This window comes from Aricia agestis, chromosome 1 (genome assembly GCF_905147365.1).
Source record: "Aricia agestis chromosome 1, ilAriAges1.1, whole genome shotgun sequence".
NCBI classification, from domain to species: Eukaryota; Metazoa; Arthropoda; class Insecta; order Lepidoptera; family Lycaenidae; genus Aricia; species Aricia agestis.
Genome location: NC_056406.1, coordinates 8,209,848 through 8,233,753, shown reverse-complemented (window position 1 = coordinate 8,233,753; position 23,906 = coordinate 8,209,848). Strand labels below are relative to the sequence as shown.

The following is a 23,906-nucleotide window of genomic DNA, read 5'->3' as shown; positions in this document are numbered from 1 at the left end:
AATTGCGACTATGAAACACCTGATTCACACGCAATTATATCACACTTTTAAAAATTAAACTAAAGAAACTTGAAATCTCTTACTAGGCCAAACTTAACAAATCCTAAAAACTTTTTTGGCATTTAAAAATGCTGATCTAGGTTAAAGTTAGGTACCTTACCTTCTTATTATTCCAATTTTTAAATTTTGTTACAATAAGTATTTTTTATTAAGCTGTTAAGTTAAGGTAACGGTCCAGAAAGTGAACCTAATCGTAAAATGTCTACAATGTGAAGGTAGTTTTGCTGCGGGCGCATTTGAATTAACTGTAAATCTCAGAGCCTACTGATGTCTGTTACTCAATAGTTTAACAACAACATTCAGAGCTAATACAATTTACAAAATAAATATTTTTCAGATTTCTTTCTATGAAAAAAATAAGAAAAACTGTTGATTAATGTCGAATCCTTAAAGCTTTCTATTCATTCATCTTTGGCACTGTTATAATATCCCTTTGTAATATCAACATTGCTAATGATCATTGCTAATATCAAATCTCAAGCACAATATTATATTATTTGCAATAATGTTTATAATTACTAAGAAGATAAATTCGTTAGTAAAGAATATCGTTTTTACTTACAACAGTATTGAACGAAGGTGACTTTAATTAGCGTTTAAGTCTAAACGGTTTGTGAGTATTTATGTGATGATGTGACATCATTGAATAATGAATGCATAATCATGCATAATCTGCTAAATATTCAATGACACATGCCACATAAATTCACGTTAAATGTCACACATCTGTATCATAACCGTATATTGTTCCTCATTTACTTCCTACGGAAGACAAATCTTATTTGTATCTACTACAATAAGACATATTCAGGTAAAATATGACTATAATCTTGAGTTGAGTTTTCTTGTTCAATGCAAGTCTGAAAAGTTCCACGAAAGTTTTTATATCTGTCCATTCTCGCATAAGTACAGTGAGGTGATTATAACACTGTTAATTATATTTTTTTCTGAATCAAATCTAATCAGTAACCACCTATTCATATTTAAATTGTTAGATGTTATGGAAATTATTCTAGAAAGTATCATATTAAGAGATCTAATATTTTTACATACATACACAACCCTAACAAACTTATAAGAATGTCTCAGCGTATTTTTTATCTCTAGTCAACCACTTAAGGCCAACAAAGGTTCAAATATCACATATTTTATTCATCTTATACAATATTATTTCTAATTAATCAAGCGATCCTATCGCATGAGATCACCCGAAAGAATCTGAATCAAAAAGTGTCGTTGGCATTAGTTTTATGTTTTGTGTTTATTTGCGTACTTTGAGGTCAGGGTACTGGCGAAAATATGATGCGGTCATAGACAACACCAAAATCCTTGTTTTCAGGGCTAACACTTATAACGACGACGGTGCTCAGTATTCAAAAAGTGTAGCGGTAATAATTCAAGCAAAGGACAGGAAAGGAAGGTCTTGATAATGTTTAAGGCATAAGAAGTTAAAACCACTAAACCGAATTGTGAAATCGATCCAGTTAAAGTATTTGATCGATTATGTAGAAGAGTAACACCCACGAAAAATGTTACAAAACAAACCAAAACCGAAGGAGTACCAAAAATAACACGTCACAGTTAACCCAGTACACTTGACTCACATCGAAAATAGATTCGCGTGACATTGTTAGATACTGCATTGTGAACTAGATGTCAATGCTATAGAAATAGAAAGTTGAGTATCTCTCGTAACATTAGTTCAGTAGTTAAAGAGACAGCTATGTAAATCTTTTTAGAAGGGGGTGTATGCAGTAGTGTGTGTTATTATTCTTAGTAATTGTAAATAGTAAAGTCAGCTATATTTGTGGCGTGGCAGAACTCCTGCGAGAGTTAGTCGTCTGCCCATCGCCAACTAGGGTATACACAGACGGTCCGCATTTCAACTGCAATCCAACTGCAAATTGCAGTTCAAGTGCAGTTTGAATGCAGTTGACACGACTGCAAGACCAAACGCGTAGTCGGATTGCAGTTCAGTTGCAGTTGGCGTGCAGTCGTGTGAACTGTTTGGTTTGCCGTTCTATTGTAGTCGTGTCAACTGCATTCAAACTGCACTTGAACTGCAATTTGCGGTTGGATTGCAGTTGAAATGCGGTCCGTCTGTGTAGACCCTAGGCCTTTACATCCGTTTTGGATGATTTATACAGTATTTTTCAGAGCGAAGTAACCAATCCTCAAATACTGTAGTGCCTGGGACAAGATTTCAATGTCCGTATGGTTGCCCGAAGGTCTACCCATTAGGCCACGGACGCTCAAGGTAGACCCTATAACGGTTGTAACGGTAGACCCTAACGGTTGTAAAATAAAGTTATTCAGCGCATCAAATATTTTATTTGAAGACCCCAGCCATTGTTCACTAAACTATGATTTTTGTCGCAAGTTCCGATCTATTTAGGAATACTTCGGAAATGAGATAACGTAAATTTGTAAATCATCCCGTGGCCGTTAAATTATTCGAGAATTTCTAAAATTGAGAAGCTCTCAAGTTATGACTTGAGAGATAACTTATACACACTATGCCATGATCGTGAAGATCTACGACTTGAGGAGCCACTGACAATAAGAAGCATTTAGGAGCCGTTTGTTAGATGCTGTGACTTAAATTATGTCATAATTCTAAATAGATAACGATATACATAGAATTTGGTCACGTTATATCACGTTCACGGCTAGACTTTAATAAATATGCTATTGACGAATCACTTATGGAGCAATTTGGTGTGTCGTGAGTGACGTCACTTCTCAAATAGCGATTCATCTTCTTAATTGACACGGACCTTCCGCGATGTCAACCTTTGCCGTGTCACGTGAAAAATTGATCGGTTTTTAAATTCTCAATCATTGGACTTTTTGTATTGATCTTCTATAAAATACATAAACAACAATATCAATGCCATTGTTTTTAGTTTTTCTTAAACCTTTGTTTAAGTCCTATATAATCCATTGATATTTGATATGTTCCATGAGTTTGGCATTAATTAGAGGACGCAATTTTATTTTTGGGACATGTAGGGGGGTCAATAGAAGCTTAACTTCAAGTTTGTGGGGTCGCCACCCTTGTCCCCCGGCCGCCATCCCTAAAATAGATTAAATCACAACACTATTTTCGCGACATCTCGGAAACTATACGTCTTACAAAAAAATTGTAAAATCATAATTTGTTGCAAATTATTTTGCCTACAAATATATTTATATAACTTTTTACCGTAAATTAAAAATTTAAAAAGCAATAAGTACTTCTGCAAAAAGTGAGATATATATTTTTTTAAATTTGCTTTTTGCTCTCTAACCTTTTTTAATACATTTTACAAAAAAGTACCTCATACCAATCTTGTAGATGATCTTCTGAGGAAAATATCCTCCGATCCCCCCCGATCTCATGAAATTAATTTTTTTGCAGATGAAAAGGAAACTGTGGAAGCATGTGTGGCTGCAGAAAAGCAGGCCTGAAATTCTCTACAGTATAGTAGGCATACTAGTACAGTAGTATTATATGTATAATAGTATACATAGTACCTATACATATTATAATATGTAGTATAATAATAGGCATACTGTAGATGTGTGTAGACTGTGGCTGCAGAAAAGCAGGCCAAAAATGCTCTACAACTCTACAGAATAGTAGGTATACTGTAGAGCCTACTTTCAGGCCTACTTTTCCATGCTTCCACAGTTTCCCTTGCATCTGCAATATATAATAAATAAATTTCATGAGATCATTAGGCATCGGCGGATATTTTCCTCAAAAGATCGTCTACAAGATTGGTCTGAGGTAATTTTTTTGTAAATGTATTAAACAAAGCTAAAGAGCAAAAAGAAAATTTATAAAAAAAAATCTTATTTCATGCTTATAACTTTTATAATTATTGATTTAGGGTTAAAGTTATATTAACATATTTGTAGGCAAAATAATTTGCAACAACCAATTATAATTTTACAAATTTTTTGTAAGACGTATAATTTCCGAAATATCGCGAAAAATCACCTGTTTTTTTTCAAGATGGCAGCCGGGGCACGAGAGTGGCGACCCCACAAACTTGAGGTTAAGCTTCTATAATTGACCTCCCAAAAATAAAATTGCGTCCTCTGATAAATGCAATATTCGGTCCTTAAGTTGTAACATTTCAATGGACTACTAAATTTTCCTCAAATTATTGGAGTCAACTTATAAGTATTTTTTAATAATGTTCAAATGAGCAAGAACTTTTAACTTTTACCTGGAATGCCTGAAATAAAAATGATGTCATTTACTAAAAAAAGTTAGGTCAAAGGATAGCTAATTAGGAAACAGAGTTTTATAAATTTAATTAAACAATCTGTTCCACAGATTCTAAATTTTTAGCTTGTTCAACGTAGAGTAAAATTGTTGCCTTGTCCACGAAGTAAGGAAGGACAATGATGAAGTCTAGGGACTGAACTATAGCCCCATATGAAACTGAGGATTCATGTTTAGGATTAATTCATAGAGCCAATAATGCCATAAATAGAGTTGCCTAGTATAGGCAGGTGGCATAAACGTTAGCGAATAGAAAGGAAACGGAATAATAGGTGTCTTGATTAGATAGTGGATATGCTAGATTAGCTTAATGTCAATATTATATTCATCATTCTCGTGACTTACGACAGGCTGTAAGAAAAGTGACGAAATATAAGCTATAGATGTTCCGCACGGCATCGCTTGCGTAATTTAGGAATTTTACGCTACCGTTTATTTTTTCGCAAAAAAATAGCCTATGTCCCTTCACATAGCCAATTCTTCATGTTTGCCAAATAACATAAAAATTGCTCCAGTAGTTCTTCTTCCCTTTCAAATGATTTCCCCCCGTTTTTTTCTATATTTTCCTCTATTTCTTTGCTTTTGTTAGTTATAGCGTGATAAAATATAGTCTATAGCCTTTCTCGATAAATGGGCTATCTAACACTGAAAGAATTTTTCAAATCGGATTAGTAGTTCCTGAGATTAGCGCGTTCAAATAAGCCCTTTCATATAATTTCCCACGTTTTTTCCACATTTTCCTCTATTTCTTAGCTCCTATTAGTCTTAGCGTAATAAAATATAGCCTATAGCCTTTCTCGATAAATAGGCTATCTAACACTGATATAATTTTTCAAATAGGACCAGTAGTTCCTGAGATTAGCGCGTTCAAATAAGCCCTTTCATATAATTTCCCCCGTTTTTTCCACATTTTCCTCTATTTCTTCGCTCCTATTAGTCTTAGCGTGATAAAATATATATAGCCTATAGTCTTCTTCAATCAATGGGCTATCTAACACTGAAATAATTTTTCAAATCGGACCAGTAGTTCCTGAGATTAGAGCGTTCAAATAAGCCCTTTCAAATAATTTCCCCCCGTTTTTTCCACATTTTCCTCTATTTCTTCGCTCCTATTAGTCTTAGCGTGATAAAATATAGCCTATAGCCTTCCTCGATAAATGGGCTATCCAACAGTAAAATAATTTTTCAAATCGGACCAGTAATTCCTGAGATTAGCGCGTTCAAACAAACAAACAAACAAACTCTGCAGAATTATAATATTAGTATAGATTTTGAAAAAGCCTCAATATTCACCTTTGCATCGATTCTGTATTAGCTAAAAATTTTATGTTACTCTGAGTTGATTGAATTTGAAAACGTCTTTACTTTGTATTTTTCTCCTACGAGATTTTGGTACGAAAAGTGAAAACATTTTATCTAATATAATATTGTGTGCCAATGTTTTAGTTTCGAAGGTTAACTGTTTTTTATCTGAACTCTATATATCTATAATAATATCCATTAGCGTGACAGAATCGATACATTTGTACTACAGAGGGATACAATTACAATATTTTGATGCGTCACTGCTATTGACCTAAAAAATTGTAAAATATTTGAAAACATTTACAATGTTACTTCCGTAATTTTATTCTTTCTTCTTCTTTCTCTCTTCTCTTTTTTAACCGATTAGACGATGTTCTTTCATATGCCTTGAAAAATCCTCCTATCGGTGAGTAATTCTTGGCATTTGGGCATACAATACTTTTAAGTAAACAGACACTTAGGCATACACCCAACACCTTACTTTACATCTTTTGCCATATGAATGTAAATGTAAGGAACATTACGGTACATTCCTGTACGTATTAGCTTCTGATTTTATTAGTTCCCTTCAAAATGTTAGCAGGAGAAACACCTGAGCAACACGAAATGCATGTTAAAACAAACGTGGCTTAAATACGGCCGCAAGTTGTGGAATAAATTATCTTGGACATACTTATGTCCAAGATGGAAGTATGTCCTAGCAGCATATTGAAATATTCAAAAGGATAATGAATATCACAAATGAGACAAAAGAAAGTCATCAAGTCATACATCTAAGTATCTAATGATTAAAAGTAAATGATAATATGAGTGTAAATCTATAGACTATAGTTAGATAAATAGATCTTCAAGTCAAAACCACAAGCAATAAAAAATTGCTATTAATATTGCAGTATTTTAACTATGCGTAAAGAACTTATTGGTGGAGTAGTAATTTTCTCAGAAGCACTCGCTATTGTTATTACAGGAAAACCCTGCCAAATTCTGAAATGAGGTACAATTGGTATTTTTGTTAACAATTTTTAATATTATTTTTAAATATGACAGCGGCCATGTTAGAATGGCGTTGAGCCAGAGCAGATTGATGGCAGATCGAACTGCACCTGGGTCACAGCTAAATATAAGCGTGCTCTCACGAACAATGCACCTTGAATGCCTTTCACAATCGCAGCATTCGATATTCTCAAATATTTCAATATTTTAGAACTTTGTCTCAACGAAATTTAATTAACAAGATCAAAGTTGTCGATGATTGTGATGGCTATAGATTACTAGACTGAACAATAAGCATACCTATAGCTCCCACACCGGTTTCGGTGACGGTGGCCGGTTTCATTGAAACCAGGCCAGCTACGCAGGAGTAATTTTATAGTGCCCAAGTGTGTGCGCAGTACACAAGAGCACTCTCTATTCCTTTACTCTCATAACACAGTGGGACGGCAGACCGACACGACTGACGAGAGATCAGGCGCAGGACCGACTTTTTACATGCCCATCCGACGCATGGATCATCTTACTTGTCAGACAATCAGGTGATCAGCCTGCATTATCCTAACCAAACTTGGAAATAACTTGTTTTCAACGCGGGAATCGAACCCACGACCTCCGAGTCAAGAGCCGAGCTCTGAACCACTAGACCACGGAGGCGTTAAGCATACCTACCTCTATTATAAAAGGATTATTAAACAAGTAGAAACTAAGGTGTTTTGAAGAGAACTAAAGTCAGAAAATATGTGCTGTTTAATAATATTAAAGAATGGGTAATTTTATGAATTTAAGAAACTAAAGAAACAAACGAGCAATATCGAATAATAAAAAGACCGCGACAGTCGACAATTAAAATGCAGTGTGACCTAATAGCTATGATTAATAGAAACCTAAAAAACTGGTCAATTCATAAAGTCAACCGCAAATGATTATGTCCCTGAACCCGTTCGCTTTTTTGGCCAATTGTTTTTAATTTGTCGTCGTCCATCTTTGCCACTTCATTGATTTGTTGATACGTAACAGTAATTACTGACAATCATTCAATCGATACTTTTATTTGAGTGTTCGAGAGAGATTTTAAAAGTAACAATCACGTCATACCAGCGGGGCTAAAATGGTCGCTTTGAAGAATCATTATATGAATCATAATATGATTCATTTTTCTAAAATCGCAAAATGCAACTCTGCTTGCAATTCATTTCTGTATTTTTGTACTGATTTGACATTTGTCAGTTTGACAGTTTTGACAATTCATTTGCTGAATTGATTGAGAGGAATTGCTAAATGTGACCATTTTAGCCCCGCTGCTTATGCCAAGTGGCAAGTGTGAAGAAACTTTTTTAAATTCTTTAACATAGGACTTTTAACTTATTTCAGTTCTCCCTTAGTGCTCTTATCTTAATGATAATAATAAATGGCTGTTTTAAACTATAAAGGTACAGCTTACCATCTACTAATAATTGTGTTCTAGACTAATGACTAAGGATGGGTTGCACCAACTAACTTTAACTATAACTGTAACTTTAACTACAATGCAAAATGTCAAATCTTTGGTTAAAGTTGAAAATGGGCGCCATCAAGACGCCATATTTAACCATAACCATAGAGCTCGACAAGGTTTTAAATGCACGTGGCGAAAAAAGGAACTAACGTTGTCATCATACAAAAACGCCATTTTTGACAGTTCTCCTTTACCAGCAGCGCCCCCGCCCACGTTCATTTATAACCTTGTTGGACCAGCTGTCATCTGTCAATTCTCTGGTCAAAGTTAAGGTTAAAGTTAAAGTTAAATTTGCCTTAACTATAACTATAACTTTAACTCTCCTCTGCCTCTGGTGCAAGCAACCCAACCTAAAGCTCCTTCATATTTCTAAATGAAATGCCTAAGATAAATCTGCGGATAACGCTTTGCCTCTGACTAATTACATACAGACTAGGTTTGTTCATTTCTAAATTATTTGCCTCGATAAATACTACTTCCTGTTTGCATACAAATTGGCCTTACTTACTAATTCATTGATAACTTTATCGAGAATCAAGTGTAGCAATACCTACGCTTAAGTCTAGGGTGAGCGGGTTTGCGAATGCTGACACGTAGGAGGCAAAAGGAGTCAGAACTACTTTTAATCATATTATTGTAATTCATAACCAAAATAATTGCTATACTGCAATTAGCTAAAATGTCGCCTCTCCTGACTCTAGGAGTCAGGAGAGTGTACGACTTTCTCGTGTAGTATTTAAAGAACCTGTACGTCCGAAATTCTAATTGATCACAAAATGAAACTTCTGGTTTACGTGTTCGGTCGCCTTGAATAAAAAATGTCGATGTAACTAGGTGAAAACAATAAAAAAAGAAAGTGGATAAACAAGATCTGTTATAAAGATGAAAATAACTATAAACTAGAGCTAACTGTGCTGCAGACCTAGGCGTATTTTCTGACAATTATCAGGTCGTTAAAACATCAAACAATTCTGACCTCGTAGTCAGGAATTTAAGAGGCATTAATAGGACATGCAAATGAATGCAAAGACGAAATGAAGGTGAGTGTGGCCTTCGCTGCAGATAAATAAAATTATATGGGTCAGGTAGGGTGGCAATTTCTTAGACAAACATTTGACTGCGCGCTGTTCACTGAGATTTTATGTCTAGACCAAAAATTCCAAAAAATATACAAAAATCGAGAATTGTTATGTACCAGGCACTAGACAACAATACTAAAAACACAGCATTGATAAACTAGATGTTCTATCAGAGAAATTAGTGCAGATTCAGATATGTTGGACTCACGTGATTTATTCAAGTTAAAGTCAGCCGGCAGTTTTAATGACAAAGACTGACTTGACAAAAGACTACCAAATAATGTTTATCCACCATCTGCATATCAATCAATTTCTTTAATAGCACATATTGAGAAAATAACCTTAGGTTTTCTAATACCCATGCGACACATGCCGTCTTCTGCTGATCAAGCAGTTCGCTTAGTATGGTTTATCATCTAATTTGTGTCCTCTCAACATTCTCCAATCTGATGATTTCGTTCGTTTTGATAAACTCTATTATAAATAATAAATAAAATTTTTTTTTTTATTTCCGAATAGATTTGTAACAAATACTTTCAGAACGTTGATGCTAATGGTGCCTACCACCGGCTCGGGAACTATCCCGGCGAGAAGAACCGGCGTAAGAAACTCGCACGGCGTCCCACTTTTTACCAAAAAAGTGAGAAAAAAAATTAATCTTTTTAAAATAAAATTTACAATTGTAACTTAAAATTATACAATGTCAACATCCATACATAATTGTAAGTCATAACATAATAATGTAGAAGTAGCCTTGCAAGGAGCCATCCTACTCCCAAGATGTGCCATCGTTTATGAAATCATTGACCTTATAATAGGCTTTGGCACACAAACGATCTTTGACTACTTTTTTAAATTTATTAATCGATTATGGTCACCGTAGTGCGATCTTCTTGAAATCTTAATTGGACGTTATGATAAACGTGTGTTAATCCGCACAACAATAACTTCTCATTTTGTCGCTTTATTAAGATTAATGCGCGTTTCGTAATCGAAATGTTTATTATCATTTTCGTAACGAGCAATATTAATCACGATGGCCAGTGAAACTTTTATGTAAACAATACGTGTTCGTTATACGATCGCATAAGAATTTACTGTTAAAATCAATTTTAAGTTATTTATTGCATGTACACACAAAATTTAGTAGCAAGTTAAAATTTAGTTAAGTACTAAACAAGGAAATTAGAAACTTAGCTATTTTCTTTTGTAAGTTGGCAGGCGGGGCTTGTCACTTGACACATTTCGGGCAGGCGGTTAAAATTTATTTACTTACTACTTATCTACTTAATACGTGTACCAGCCCTAACACTCAATAGATCGTGTGTTATGCAAATTCCTATATATTTTTTTTTTGGTATCGTTTTTTTTGGTTAACGAAGTTACGTTCTGCAAATTGTTGATCAACGTTATGTGACACCGTGACACCTGGTGACACGTTGTTCTTAAATAATGGAAAACACGTGAGGTGAAAACTTCAACCACCTTGTGGCCATCAATGACATCAATGTTTATGAAAATGTAAATAAAGCCATGGTGATGACTCTACAGATCAAAAAAATTGTGACTAATAAAGGTGTTTTTCTTTTACGCTGTGTTTTGTATCCAATAAAGACGTATTTAGCATACCACTAGACGTAATAATTAGCATACCACTAACACGCGGCGCGTCTCAACTAAAGTCTTGTGTCGACTTCAGAGATCCAAATCGAACTTGAGCCACAGATAGATAATAGTACAACTGTACAAGTCTTGAGATCTATCTCATTTCATAATAATTATGTGAATATACTAAGATCGGATGATGATAATAAAAAAATGCGTACAAAACATATTTCGACGATGCTATCTGAATGAATTATTATTTAGCAACGAGAGTATTTAAGTACAGTATCCGAAAAATTCAATCACCTATCGCCAAGCTTGTGATAGCACTCACCATGTGTTGCAGTTGTCCTGTCTCTTGTCGCCGATCTCGTAGAAGTCGTTGTGGTGTCTGCAGGGCTGCCTCGTGAGCGGCGGCGGAGGCACTATGCCGAGGCACACCTCCTCGTAGTCGGGGCAGCAGTCGTCGTGCGTCCGCGAACGGTTGCAGAACTCGTCGCAGTAGCAGATCGTGTCTATGAAAAATGAGAGTAAGTAAGACAAGATTGTAAGAATAATAACGGAAGTAGAGATCGGTGCTAATCGGCGGTTAAGGTCTGAAATGACAATAGTGGTCTTCGGCCTGATCGAGCATACCACCTCGCTCGGTCGTACGCCACAACCTCAAGCATACTGCCACAACTTAATGACAAAATAACGTTCGCCGGATCATCTAGTTTATATTTTAGCTTTTAGCTGACTATATTATTATGCTTAATGGCAATGCCTTAAAATTTTTACCTCCAAATATCTCAAGTCTTACCAATTACTATGAATACTGTAATGCTTACCAAGTATTCTATGTGAGCAATCATCTTCTCTGTTTTTGCAGCATCTGTTGTCTATAGCGCAGTAGGGTTGGTTCTCCAGCCCGGGCCGCCAGTACGCGGCCGCAGCACTCAGTGCCGCAAACAGGAAAAGTAATCTCGTTCTACAAAAAAGAAAAATTTTAGTTACTTGGAATTCTACAAACGTTAATGGATCTCTTACTAATGGTGTAGTCGAGTTTCGAATGTATTATTAATACAACAAAACACTGTATAACTATTCAAAGCTTATACAGCGTTTATTAGTAAGCTAATAAACGCTGTATAAGCTTTGAATAGTTATACAGTGTTTTGTCTTCTACAATCCAATTAAAAATGTCACTTGTATGACAGGAACAAGACACTGTATAACTATTCAATGCTTATACAACGTTTATTAGTAAGGGGCAACATGTATAGGCACTACTAGATGACGCCATCAACTTCAGGAAAGAAGGTATCCTATGTCCTTTCCCGGGACTCAAAGTATTTCCATACCAAGTTTAAGCTAAATTGGTTCATCGGTTTGGGCGTGAAGAGGTAACAGACAGAAAGACACACTTTCGCATATTTATAATAGTTACTTAATATTTGATATGGAGGATTGTATAACATGTCATATAATTTTTTTTCACTATCCTGCAATGCCGTCCGGGCTATTGAATACCGTATTTTTTAATAAACCTTATTGCTATGAAGAGTTTAACTGGCTTAGGAATTTAGGCTGAGGTTCAGGGACAAGTTTTCCACTTTCAGTAATTGGCACTACATTTTTCATTTTCCGTGATATTCATCATTTTCCAATATTAATGGTCGACACCTACAAGCCATACATAAATAACAAGAGAGAAACATCACTTTTAAGTTTGTTTTAATACATTAATGAAATGTGTGCCATTATCCGCGATTAGCGTAATTTATGAAGTCGTTAAATTGTACAGACTAGTAAACAAATAGAGCCCACACCCATTTCAGTCACTTCGTTAAGCCCAACATACTGTATACAATGTATAACGAATTGCAACAATTCAAAATATTAATGATACGTTAAATTTATTTTTTCAATGACATAAATTCAATTTTTCGCTCGATTAAATATAACGCTTACTTTTATTGGTACAGGGGCTTTATCACACTGGCGATTAGCGAGCGATTTGAAAGCGACGCGACTGCGCAGCGCACACGCCGCGATGACGCCGCGATTGCGCGGCGTGCACGCAGCTTGCCTTCGGCGTTTTGGACACTCAGCAGCAAAATGGATTCTGACGTCACTCCATAGACGAGTCTACTATATATAATAACGAGCTTTTGCCCGCGGCTTCGCTCGCGTTAAGAAGTATTATTATATAGGTACAAACTTTCATCCCCTATTTGAACCCCTTGGGGTTGGAATTTATCAAAATCCTTTCTTAATGGATGCCTACGTCATAACATAATAATAATAGTTTATTCATGCTACAGTTAAATCGTCGTACGGCATAACATAATAATAATAATAATAGTTAATGTCTTAACTATTATTATTATTATTATTATTATTATGTATATATACACATCAAAGATAAAAACAATAACATCTACCTGCATGCCAAATTCCAGCCCCATCCGTCCAGTGGTTTGGGCTGTACGTTGATAGATCACTATGTCAATCAGTCAGTCAGTCACCTTTTAGTTTTATATGTAATTTATATAGATAATCTGTGTAGACAAGCGTACAAAATTGCGTCCACGCCACGCCGCGACGATGCTGCGCTGTCGCGACGTGCACGCCGCGCAACCGCGGCGTGTGCGCTGCGCAGTCGCATCGCTTTCAAATCGCTCGCTAATCGCCAGTGTGATAAGGCATTGGGATTTAAATCAAGTCTTCAATTTTACTTATATCCTAAACGACTGCTATTTTGAGAACGGTTGACCGACCGATGAATAATTTAATTCGATCGTTTATTGGCGTATCAATTGTGTTCTTCATTTCGTCATTAAACATTACATTTTGTTTTTTGTTGTTAATATATAATTGTAATTAGTATCTAATATAAGTATTCAATAAAAGTGGACTTGAATAAACGTGAAATGCCTAAGATAAAATCTCTCTGTTAGTTTATTACTCTACAGCGCAGTGCGACCTATTTACACCATTCGAGTCGATAAGATTGTTTGTATAAATAATTTTTATTGCTTCTTTACATAATACTAAATTGTTTTTTTTAAACGTAGTAGTAGAAAACTTAGCCTGCTCTATAAACCATTATCATTATATAATCCTAAGCCAAACCAAGTAGGTAAGTACCTAATTTTCCATTTTATGGACCCCTAAAATTGCTAGGAAGGTTTAATTGCACCCTGTATAATCTGTGCCGTAAACAAAAATCAAAATGCTCCAAATCTACCAATTTCAATTTTATACAGTTTTATGACCACTATAAACGTTAGCGTTACAATTAGTTAGCACATAAAAATGTGCGAGCATGTGTTTAATTAATTGGCGCATTTCACACTAAAATATAAATCCGACAGATAAATGTGGGGTCAATAATTTAATGAAGACGTTACTACGCCTGCAAAATAAAAAAATACAGCCTGTTTGTGAGGATATTGTTGAAACTTCTTAATTTAAATCTACTACGCAAAAGCTAGGTTCCAAGTAAATCACAACAGTTTTGACAAAACCCTCAGAACCGAAACCAACACTATCAACACATTAATCACTGGAGTAGTAAATGACAAAACTGATATTTACGATCAGCGGGTACGTTTGTTAGTTGTCTTCGTAACAAAACCGATTTCTACTCCATTAACGCAATAAAAAGAGACAAACTGCTGTCAAATTTAAAAGTAACTTCAAAAACGGTCTATCCATTTGTTAGAACTATGTTATATGTACGTACCACGTTGTATGTTTTATCGGTCTGTTAATTAATTAATGAAGATTAAAAAAAACATAAACCCCACAGTCCACAGACATTCTGTCAAATTATTTACTTACCTAATTAAAATTAAGTTGTTGTTAAATGTGACGGTTAGCGCTGACTGCTGAGGTATAAAGATAAGATCAATAGTTTAGCAAATCACAGTTTGTGTACACTTTGATATTACCTAGCAATTATTATCGATAGTTTATCGCTAATATAACTTCCCTATCATTTTTTGCGTTAAGTGAAGATAAAATATTATGATCACTAATATTATTGTCCTACTAGAATTCAGACCCCAGATTACCATCCCCTACATTGGTTTGTGGAAAACATAAACTTTTTTTGGAGTAGTCAATTATTTAAGGAAAATAGAAGTTACACTACATTGCAGTGTAACTCAATACATATACTACTAGTTGATGCGCCAACATTCGTTTATCGCACGAGAACCTTACATTTCCCGGGATAAAAAGTATTCCATGTTCTTTCTCGGGACTCAAAGTATATCCATGCCTTTCGGCGAAATCGGTTCCGCAGTTTTGGCGTGAAGAGGTAACATACAGACATATAGAGAGACACTCTTTCGCATTTATAGTGGCGACGTCGCACGGGTATAAAATATATAGCCAGTAGCCACTGAAAAAATTGATTAAAATCGATAGCCTATGATCCTTCACGTGGTCTACTTCTTATCTGTGCCAAATAACACAAAAATTTCTCCAGTAGTTCGCGAGATAAGCCCTTTCAAATAATTTCCCCCGTTTTTTCCACATTCTCCTATTAGTCTTAGCGTAATAAAATATAGCATATGCCTTCCTCAATAAATGGGCTATCTAAAACTGAAAGAATTTTCAAATCGGACCAGTAGTTCTTGAGATTAGCGCGTTCAAGTTAGCCCTTTCAAATAATTTTTCCCGTTTTTTTTTTCCACATTTTCCTCTATTTCTTCGCTCCTATTGGTCTTAACGTTTAACGTGATAAAATATAGCCTATAACCTTCCTCGATAAATGGGCTATCTAACGCTGAAAGAATCATCAAAATCCGTTTCTTAGTTTTAAAGATTAAAGGGAACAAAGGGACTTGAGGGAAAAAAGTGACTTTGTTTTATAATATTATGTATAGATTACGAAGTTTCACTGCACTGCTATAGTGTTGATATGAGCTCATGTTGAAACAACCACTGCACTTTAGCTCGCTTTAGAATCTGCAGTTAAAAGCAGCCACGAAATTAGTCTTAATACCCTCAAACGTAGCGTTTCGACAACCATCAAACAAAAGAAAATATGGTTACCTATTTAAAACCTTTGTTTTATCTACTTTCGGTGTTTGTATAACACCAAAACAGTTACCATCACTAACGTATGTTATGCACACCTGTTATAGTATGAAAAATGGTGATAGGTACTCCAAGTTCCAACAACGTTCATTGAAAACTATTAACAAACGTATTTAGGATAATCAAAAATATTTATCTTTGGTATTCATTATTATTATTCTATTGAAGAAATAGTATAAATTCGAAAGTATTTCTGGCTGTTACATCATACATGTTCATTGTTCACATTTAAACCATTAAATCGTAATATTTTGTTATCAATTTAATTTAAAATTGAATGATGAAATTGATTGATTTTTTTTGATACTTTCAAAATGTCTAACTTGTTGTTTCTATAAGTATCACATAAAAACACAATGTCTTTTACCAGGAATATTCCTGGGAAAGGACATAATGACATTTATCCCGGAAAAATACCTTTATTAGTGTTTCCCGCGTGAACAAATTTCAGCGTTATCAATTTGCCGAAAACATCAATGAGTAGTAATTTAAATTCTCGTAAGTAAATCAGTGATGCAACATCTTATTGACAGTATTTTCAATAGGTGATAATATATTTACACATTGGAGTTGAAATTACAAAAGAATTTGAAGGTCGGCCCTGAAACGCGTGTCGTCTTACAACGATCAACGTTATCAGTGGAAGCCTGCTTCGGAAGTGCTAACGTATTTCTAAAGTAAATATTTTGTCTACAGTCGGGCAGTGTTCAAAATATGGTGTAACTAATGTGTAACTATTAGCTTTTGAATTCGAATACATTATACAGGTTGCAGAAGTGCTATTCTATCAATCTTCTAAGGCTAAGCTAAACTTCCGAAGTCCGAACTACTTTATAAAGTAGAGCATCCTATTCTGAATATATTCGACCACAGAATAGATATTAGTACAAAATTCTACTCATTATTTTATGTAACCGCTTCAAATAAAAATGAAGGAAAATATAAGCCAAATCTACAAGTTTCCAAAGTAAACAAAACGTTGCACATTACAGTTTATGAGGGTAAATGTCGCTCAAACTTAAAAACGCATTTACATCATTTTGGTTTTGAAAAAAATCGTATTATTCAAAACAACTTTGATAAAGAGAAAATTGTGGAAAATATAAAAAGCGACCATTCAATTTTACCAAACTTTTGCTTTCACTTGTCTTTATTCTGTAGATATAATATAACAGAACAATGTGTGTGTTTAATTTATACTTAAAATTTAAACTATGTTCAGGCGCGGTCGCAGCCTGAAGTTTTGGAGTTAGCCTATAGCCTACCTCGATGAATGGGCTATCTAACATTGATAGAATTTTTCAAATCTGATAAGCAGTTCTTGAGATTAGCTCGTTCAAATAGGCCCTTTCATATAATTTGCCCCGTTTTTTCCACATTTTCCTCTATTTCTTCGCTCCTTATAGTCTTAGAGTGATAAAATATAGCTTATAACCTTCTTCGATCAATGAGATATCTAACACTGAAAGAATTTTTCAAATCGGACCAGTAGTTCCTGAGATTAGCACGTTCAAATAAGCCCTTTCAAATAATTTTCCCCGTCGTTTTTTCCACATGTTCCTCTATTTCTTCGCTCCTATTACACTTAGCGTGATAAATTATAGCCTATAGCCTTCATCGATAAATGGGCTATCCAACAGTAAAAGAATTTTTCAAATCGGACCAGTAGTTCCTGAGATTAGCGCGTTCAAACAAACAAACAAACTCTTCCCAATTATAATATTAGTATAGATATTAATATAGATTGCTTATTATCTTAAGATTCTTAAGAACTACTGGAGCAATTTTTATATTATTTGGCAAACATGAAGAATAAACCACGTTAAGGGACATAGGCTATTTCTTGCGGAAAAATGTACGGTCACATGAAATTCCTAAATTACGCAAGCGAAGCCACGCGGAACATCTATATATAATAAAATCGTAGGAAAGTCAATGCTGTACATTGAATATTTTTGTACAATAAATAATACTTGGGACGTGATCTACTATACTAACGCGAACGAAGTCGCGGGCAACATCTAGTAGTATTATATATATAGTGATGGTATGTGTGCAATGTGCATGTTCACAATTTCACGGCTCTGTTTAGCAATTTTCATTTCGTGTTCTGTCGAATCCATACTATTACTTAATATTATAATTGCAAAAGTGTGTCTGACTGTCTGTCCGTCTGACTGTTTGTCTGTTAGCTCTTCACGCCCAAACCACTGAACCGATTTTGCTGAAATTTGGTATGAAAAGACCTTGAGTCCCGGGAAAGGACATAGAATACTTTTTAGCCCGGAAAAATGTACGGTTTTTAACGATAAACGAATTTTGGCGCAACGGAGTTGCGGGCATCGTCTAGTAATAAATGCGACTAGCGGCAGATTTTCACACAGGATTAAAGGCGTATCGAAGTATTTATCACGTTGCTATTAGCGATAGCTAAAATAAAATTCCCAAAAATCAACACAGTTGCAACAACAAGGAACTTCTACACAAACAAACGTAGATTCGCACCTGAATGAAGGAATTTGTAAACACTGGCCGTCTTCAGTCTATCAAGTGGAATCCCGAAGCCTTGGCTCCGTTTACGATAGGTGTATTGTTTTTAGGGTACCGTACCCAAAGGGTAAAAACGGGACCGTATTACTAAGAATACTGAAAACATAATAAATTATATATTTAAGGGGACTCTCATGCAACAAACGTGATTATTTTTTTGCAATTTTTTGCTCGATATTAATAATGGCAACTCAAGCACTCGAAATATTCACAAAATACTCAGTTGTAATTTGTACTTTAATAATTAATAATAAAATTAAAATAAATTCAATAATTAAGGGGGGCTCCCATAAAAAAAAACACAATAATTTTTTAACTATTTATGCTCTGTAGTGAACGGAACCCTTCGTGCGCGAGTCCAACTCGCACTTGGCCGATTATTATTTCCTTTGCTATTTTTAGTTTTTCAGCTGAAGTGCTTTTATAACTGACCTGACCTAAATATTAAAAAAAACCGTTGCAAAAGTGGGCTATAGTGCTAAAAGTTGTTTTTCAGACTGAATTAGGACCAACATGTGGCCCATTCAGTCGTCAGTTGAACTCCATTAATCATTTATAATGTCTTATAGTGTTTGTGTTATCGTAATGTGTTTAAATCATAGACAGTTTTAATCCACCGACTAATAAGTTATTTATCCTGCGAAATTAGGTAACATTACACTAGAGGCGTGGTTAAAGTTAAAGTTATGGTCAAAGTTATGGTTAAAGTTAAAGCCAACTTTAACTTTAACCTTAACTTTGACCACAGAATTTGACAAATGAGGAGCTGATCCGACAAGGCTTTTAAATGAACGTAGGCGGGGGCGCTGCTGGAAAAGGAGAACTCTCAAAAATGGCGTTTTTATATGATGACAGCGTATAGTTCCTTTTTTCGCCACGTGCATTTAAAGCTTTGTCGAGCTCTATGGTTAAGTTTAATATGGCGTCCATTTTTAACCATAACCACTTCTCCAGTGCTAAGTAATTTAGTATTTTTGTGTGGTTGTTACAATCCTATAAATACTTTACGGTTAATTTTGATAGTTATTTTTACTTTTGGATAACACCTAGCAACTATGTAATAAAATTTTAAGTTACAAGATTAAGGTTAAACCTTAATTAAGCGGTCGTTGACTTGACCGTCAAGTTTTTGTTAATTTTTAATCTAGACGTGAGATGATTGACCGTCTTTAGAGTATGACGTTAATTAGCTCATAAGAATGGCGCCAGCTTATCTCTAATTATGCATGAAGGCCTTCGCTAGAAATAGTTTCAGATGCTAAAATAATTTTTGCCTCACTCACAGGTTAAAAAGATCGCTACATTTTTGCATCATAATGGATACATGCGCTCACATCACAGCTACAGCGCCTACAGCGGAGTATTATTATATTATATTCTGTGGCTACAGTAGATCTATTATCTATATCTTTATATATAAAAATGGATTTTCAAATGTGTTAGTCGCGCTACAACTCGAAAACGGCTGAACGGATTGGGCAGATTTTAGTCTTAAAATGTTCGTAGAAGTCCAGGGAAGGTTTTATAGTGACATGAAGTTCACCGGGTCAGCTAGTCTTCTTATATATAAAATGGATTTTCAAATATGTTAGTCGCGCTAAAACTCGAAAACGGCTGAACGGATTGGGCTGATTTTAGTCTTAAAATGTTCGTAGAAGTCCAGGGAAGGTTTCCCAGTGACACGAAGTTCACCGGGACAGCTAGTCTTCTTATATATAAAAATGGATTTTCAAATGTGTTAGTCGCGCTAAAACTCGAAAACGGCTGAACGGATTGGGCTGATTTTAGTCTTAAAATGTTCGTAGAAGTCCAGGGAAGGTTGTTTTTAAAGTGACCTGTGACACGAAGTCCACCGGGACAACTAGTATAAAAATAAATCTCGAAAACGGAGCTGAGCCGATTCCGTTTGTTTTTAAGAAAGTTCTTACAGAGAGAAAAAAAATTACCTGCAAAAATGAGAAAATTTAAGAATATATTTCACCTTCGTATAGATAGATTATTTCCTATGTAAGGCAACATACCGCTTTTGACAATAATTAAAAATAATTAGCAGATGTCGGTCGGGCCCGCTATATTAACATAATCCTTTCTTGGACTGAGATTTGAAAGCTATATTTTTTTTTTGTATTCCGCACATATCGGTTGCAAGAGAAAGCGAGAGCATGGCGCCAATCTATATGCGCAGGCGCCACCTTGGATTACGAGATTAAATATATTGGACAGGTAAAAAACTTGATCCGTGCTCTTAATTTTCGGACCGTGTTAACACGAATGTTAATCACGACACAAAAATGGTTTTTATTTCCGATTCTTTTCGTGCGAACCCAGGGGGTCGCGAGGTTGAAAATTACTGAGGCTTTTGAGTAGGTTTTTTCAATATTATTAAACCAAAATATGCTGGTTCGATTAATGTTCGATAGGCTTTTAATCATCAGTGTGACGTGAGTAAAATAAATAGAATGCCAACGGTTCGTTCGCACATACATCAGAGATTAAAGGGCGCCGCGCTGTTGAAACCAGTAGCATACAATATTTTATGGAATTTTAATGCTACCCGCATATTAATTTTAATTTACATGTCACATATAATATAAAGGACCACTAATACCAAGGCGATTCCTATTAAAACGTTAATTAAAGATAATTATGTTGACATCATACAATTAATATGTCTTACGTCATACAAGAAATCAGTATTTTTGCTTTGTATCATTTTTCTGATTAATGAAAATTTTAAAATCGTCTCAAAATTTTCATTCCAAATCCAGCAAAGTCCAAAGACTAAGAAAACAAGTATCCAGCCAATGAATGAAAAAATATGTGGAGTAAGTCAACATTTTTGGGTTTCTGATTTATATTTTTTCCAGGGTTTCCATTGGTATTAAAAGTAATTTATAGTAGCGTAACGTAGCGCTTACTAATTGCCGCCCTCAAAAGTGACCGACTAGTTGTCGGGTAGTCTCCATATCAGCTCATTTAAGATATAACTATCTATATATTAATACGTGAGCCAAAAACTTTGTACTTATCCCTTTTGACGAAAAATGGGGAAATAAAATTTTGGTTAATGAAATTTTGCACAGTTGTAGTTTACATGGTGAAGGAGTGCATCGAGCTAATATTATTTTGAAATTATGCTTTTATCATACATTTTTTTAACAAATAAAACATTACACACACTACAACACACACACTAGGAAAAATGACAGATTTTTGAGTGACAAGCCTATACATACGAATTATACTCTTTATTGTTGAAGTCTGTTGACACTTGACAACAAGGTAACAAATTGAAAATGGATTATAGTTCTTTTTATTGTATCTTAGATACTATTAGACAATGTTTACACGGCCAGTCTGAGATCAGCTGAAACCCAAAGACGAGAGCTGAAAAAAATATGATAGTCAATATATTTTTACAAAATATAGGTAGTAGTCTTAATGTCGTTGAAACTAAGGTCGAATTTCGACCATTGGGCAATGTCTAGTTAACTTAAATGATATATGCTTGAGATAGCTTTATTGTATCACACAGCAGAGGAAAACCGACGACGCTAAATACTGATCAGGCAAAACGCAAAAGGCTAGGCAGGCATAAATTTTGGTGACCATTAACATAAGAATAGGTCTTTGGTTGGGACCACAGAGTTGGGACAGTCAGAGCTGCTACTGTAACAGAGTATACCTACTGCATTAAGTTAGTTGATGATGAATACCATAAGGAGCTAATTCATGATCTAAAAATCCATATCCATATTAATATTTTAAATGCGAAAGTATGTCTGTCTGTCTTCCTGAACCAGTTTTCCTGAAATTTTGTATGTCGAAGACACTTTGAGCCCCGGAAAAGGATATAGGTCCTGTACTTTTTCATCTCGGAAAATGTACGGTTCCCGTGCGGTAAACGAATTTTGGCGCAAGGGAGTTGCGGGAGTCAACTAGTCTAATATAAACCTCATTTTTGGAAGTCAGTTAAAAGTGTAGATTTATCGCCCATTCCTCTGTTTGTAGATAGGACGCATCACGCAAGTAAATCCAACCAAGGGCAGATGCGCGTGTAATCCAAATATTTCTCTTATCTTTTGATTATTACATGAAGTGTTTTTGATATACCAGCGATAAAGATTAATCATCGATCCAGCTAAGTGCGAAAACAAAATATAGCAGATACAAAATATAAACATTAAACAAAAATATATTTTGGCACGCGCGGTTAAAAAATTTACATCATGTAGAGTTTTCAATTTTCGGTTTTGTTGACAAACACGCGTCGCATCAATCGGCATAGTTATAGACTTTATTATTTAGAGCGATATCTGAGGAGCGGTTGAAATATTTGATACTATCAAAATACAATCTTATATTTCTTACGTTATTAAAAAAACTTCTTCAATTACCACACTTGTACACTGTATAGTCTGTACAGTTCAATCAAGATAAATTAAAATGAAAACAAATCCGTGATAAAATCCGTAAAACAATTATATTTTTATTAGCAATATTATTAATTTCAGTCCAGCAATCCTGAAACTTTTTAATTCCTTGTTAAAAAAAATTTAACTAAGACTGTGTTTATAAATCAAAATGAAATATTTTTATTATGAATCAAGTCGGTTAATGAAATTGTTTATAAAATAAAATATTTTTACTCTCTACAATATTATGTAGAGACTGACCTAGAAGGCTCTGTATAAATTCATAGTTACTATTCATGAACAAGTTCACACGGATGTTGGAATGTTTTGACGGTCCACGACACTGGCCAGTATTTTCATGTAAATTTTCTTTTAAGATGCAAAATTACTTACATGTTTTCCATAACTTCGTATGCACAGCCGAGGAGACCAAAATGTAAGAAAATGCAAATTTACTTTTACAAAATATAAAAAAGTCTTTTCCACAGATGCTAAAGGAAATTATCTTCCCATTGTATTAAATGTTTCGGTAAAAAAAAAGTTTTGTATTTCGAATTACGAACACTTCGCGCGGCGAATTCGAATGGCGCGTCGTTTTGGCGTGCTCGTCGGAATTGAACTGCGGTCGCCGTTGTAGAGCAACACCTTTAATAAACCGATGAAATAATAGTGCTCATATCAACATAATATGTTTGCCGCATATATTGTACGAGCATATCTCAATCCGTACTCCGTGATTCATTACTCAGGCAGTTTACGCATTTTATCGAGAATGCCTGAAGAATTCCGTGAATGGACCGTGCCGTCTTAATTTATCCTATATAAATTGTAAAGAATATGAAATATGTAGTACAATCATAATAATTAAATAACAAAATTAGAGCTATTAGCTCGATGGAATGCTTAAAAAATTTCCATGAACTATAAATAATTTTTTTACAACAAAAAATTTCAAGCCAACTTTCAAAGAATAAAAAAAACCTTGAACAGTATGAAATAATTCTTAGGATACTTTTCAAGCCCCGCACGTAGAG

General features: G+C 34.8%; 1 protein-coding gene across 1 annotated transcript in view; it reads right to left on the bottom strand.

Annotated features, from left to right (window-relative positions):
• LOC121725237 (tubulointerstitial nephritis antigen-like) overlaps positions 1 to 23,527 on the bottom strand; it is a 38,780-nt gene extending 15,253 nt beyond the window's left edge. Inside the window, exons 1-3 of the mRNA XM_042112097.1 lie at positions 23,266 to 23,527; positions 11,644 to 11,783; positions 11,148 to 11,328 (exon numbers count right to left, since the gene is read on the bottom strand). Coding sequence (XP_041968031.1) covers positions 11,148 to 11,328; positions 11,644 to 11,783; positions 23,266 to 23,276 — 332 coding nt within the window. The 5' untranslated portion in view covers positions 23,277 to 23,527. The remainder of the gene's footprint in view (positions 1 to 11,147; positions 11,329 to 11,643; positions 11,784 to 23,265) is intronic.
• Between the last annotated feature and the right edge of the window lie 379 nt (positions 23,528 to 23,906).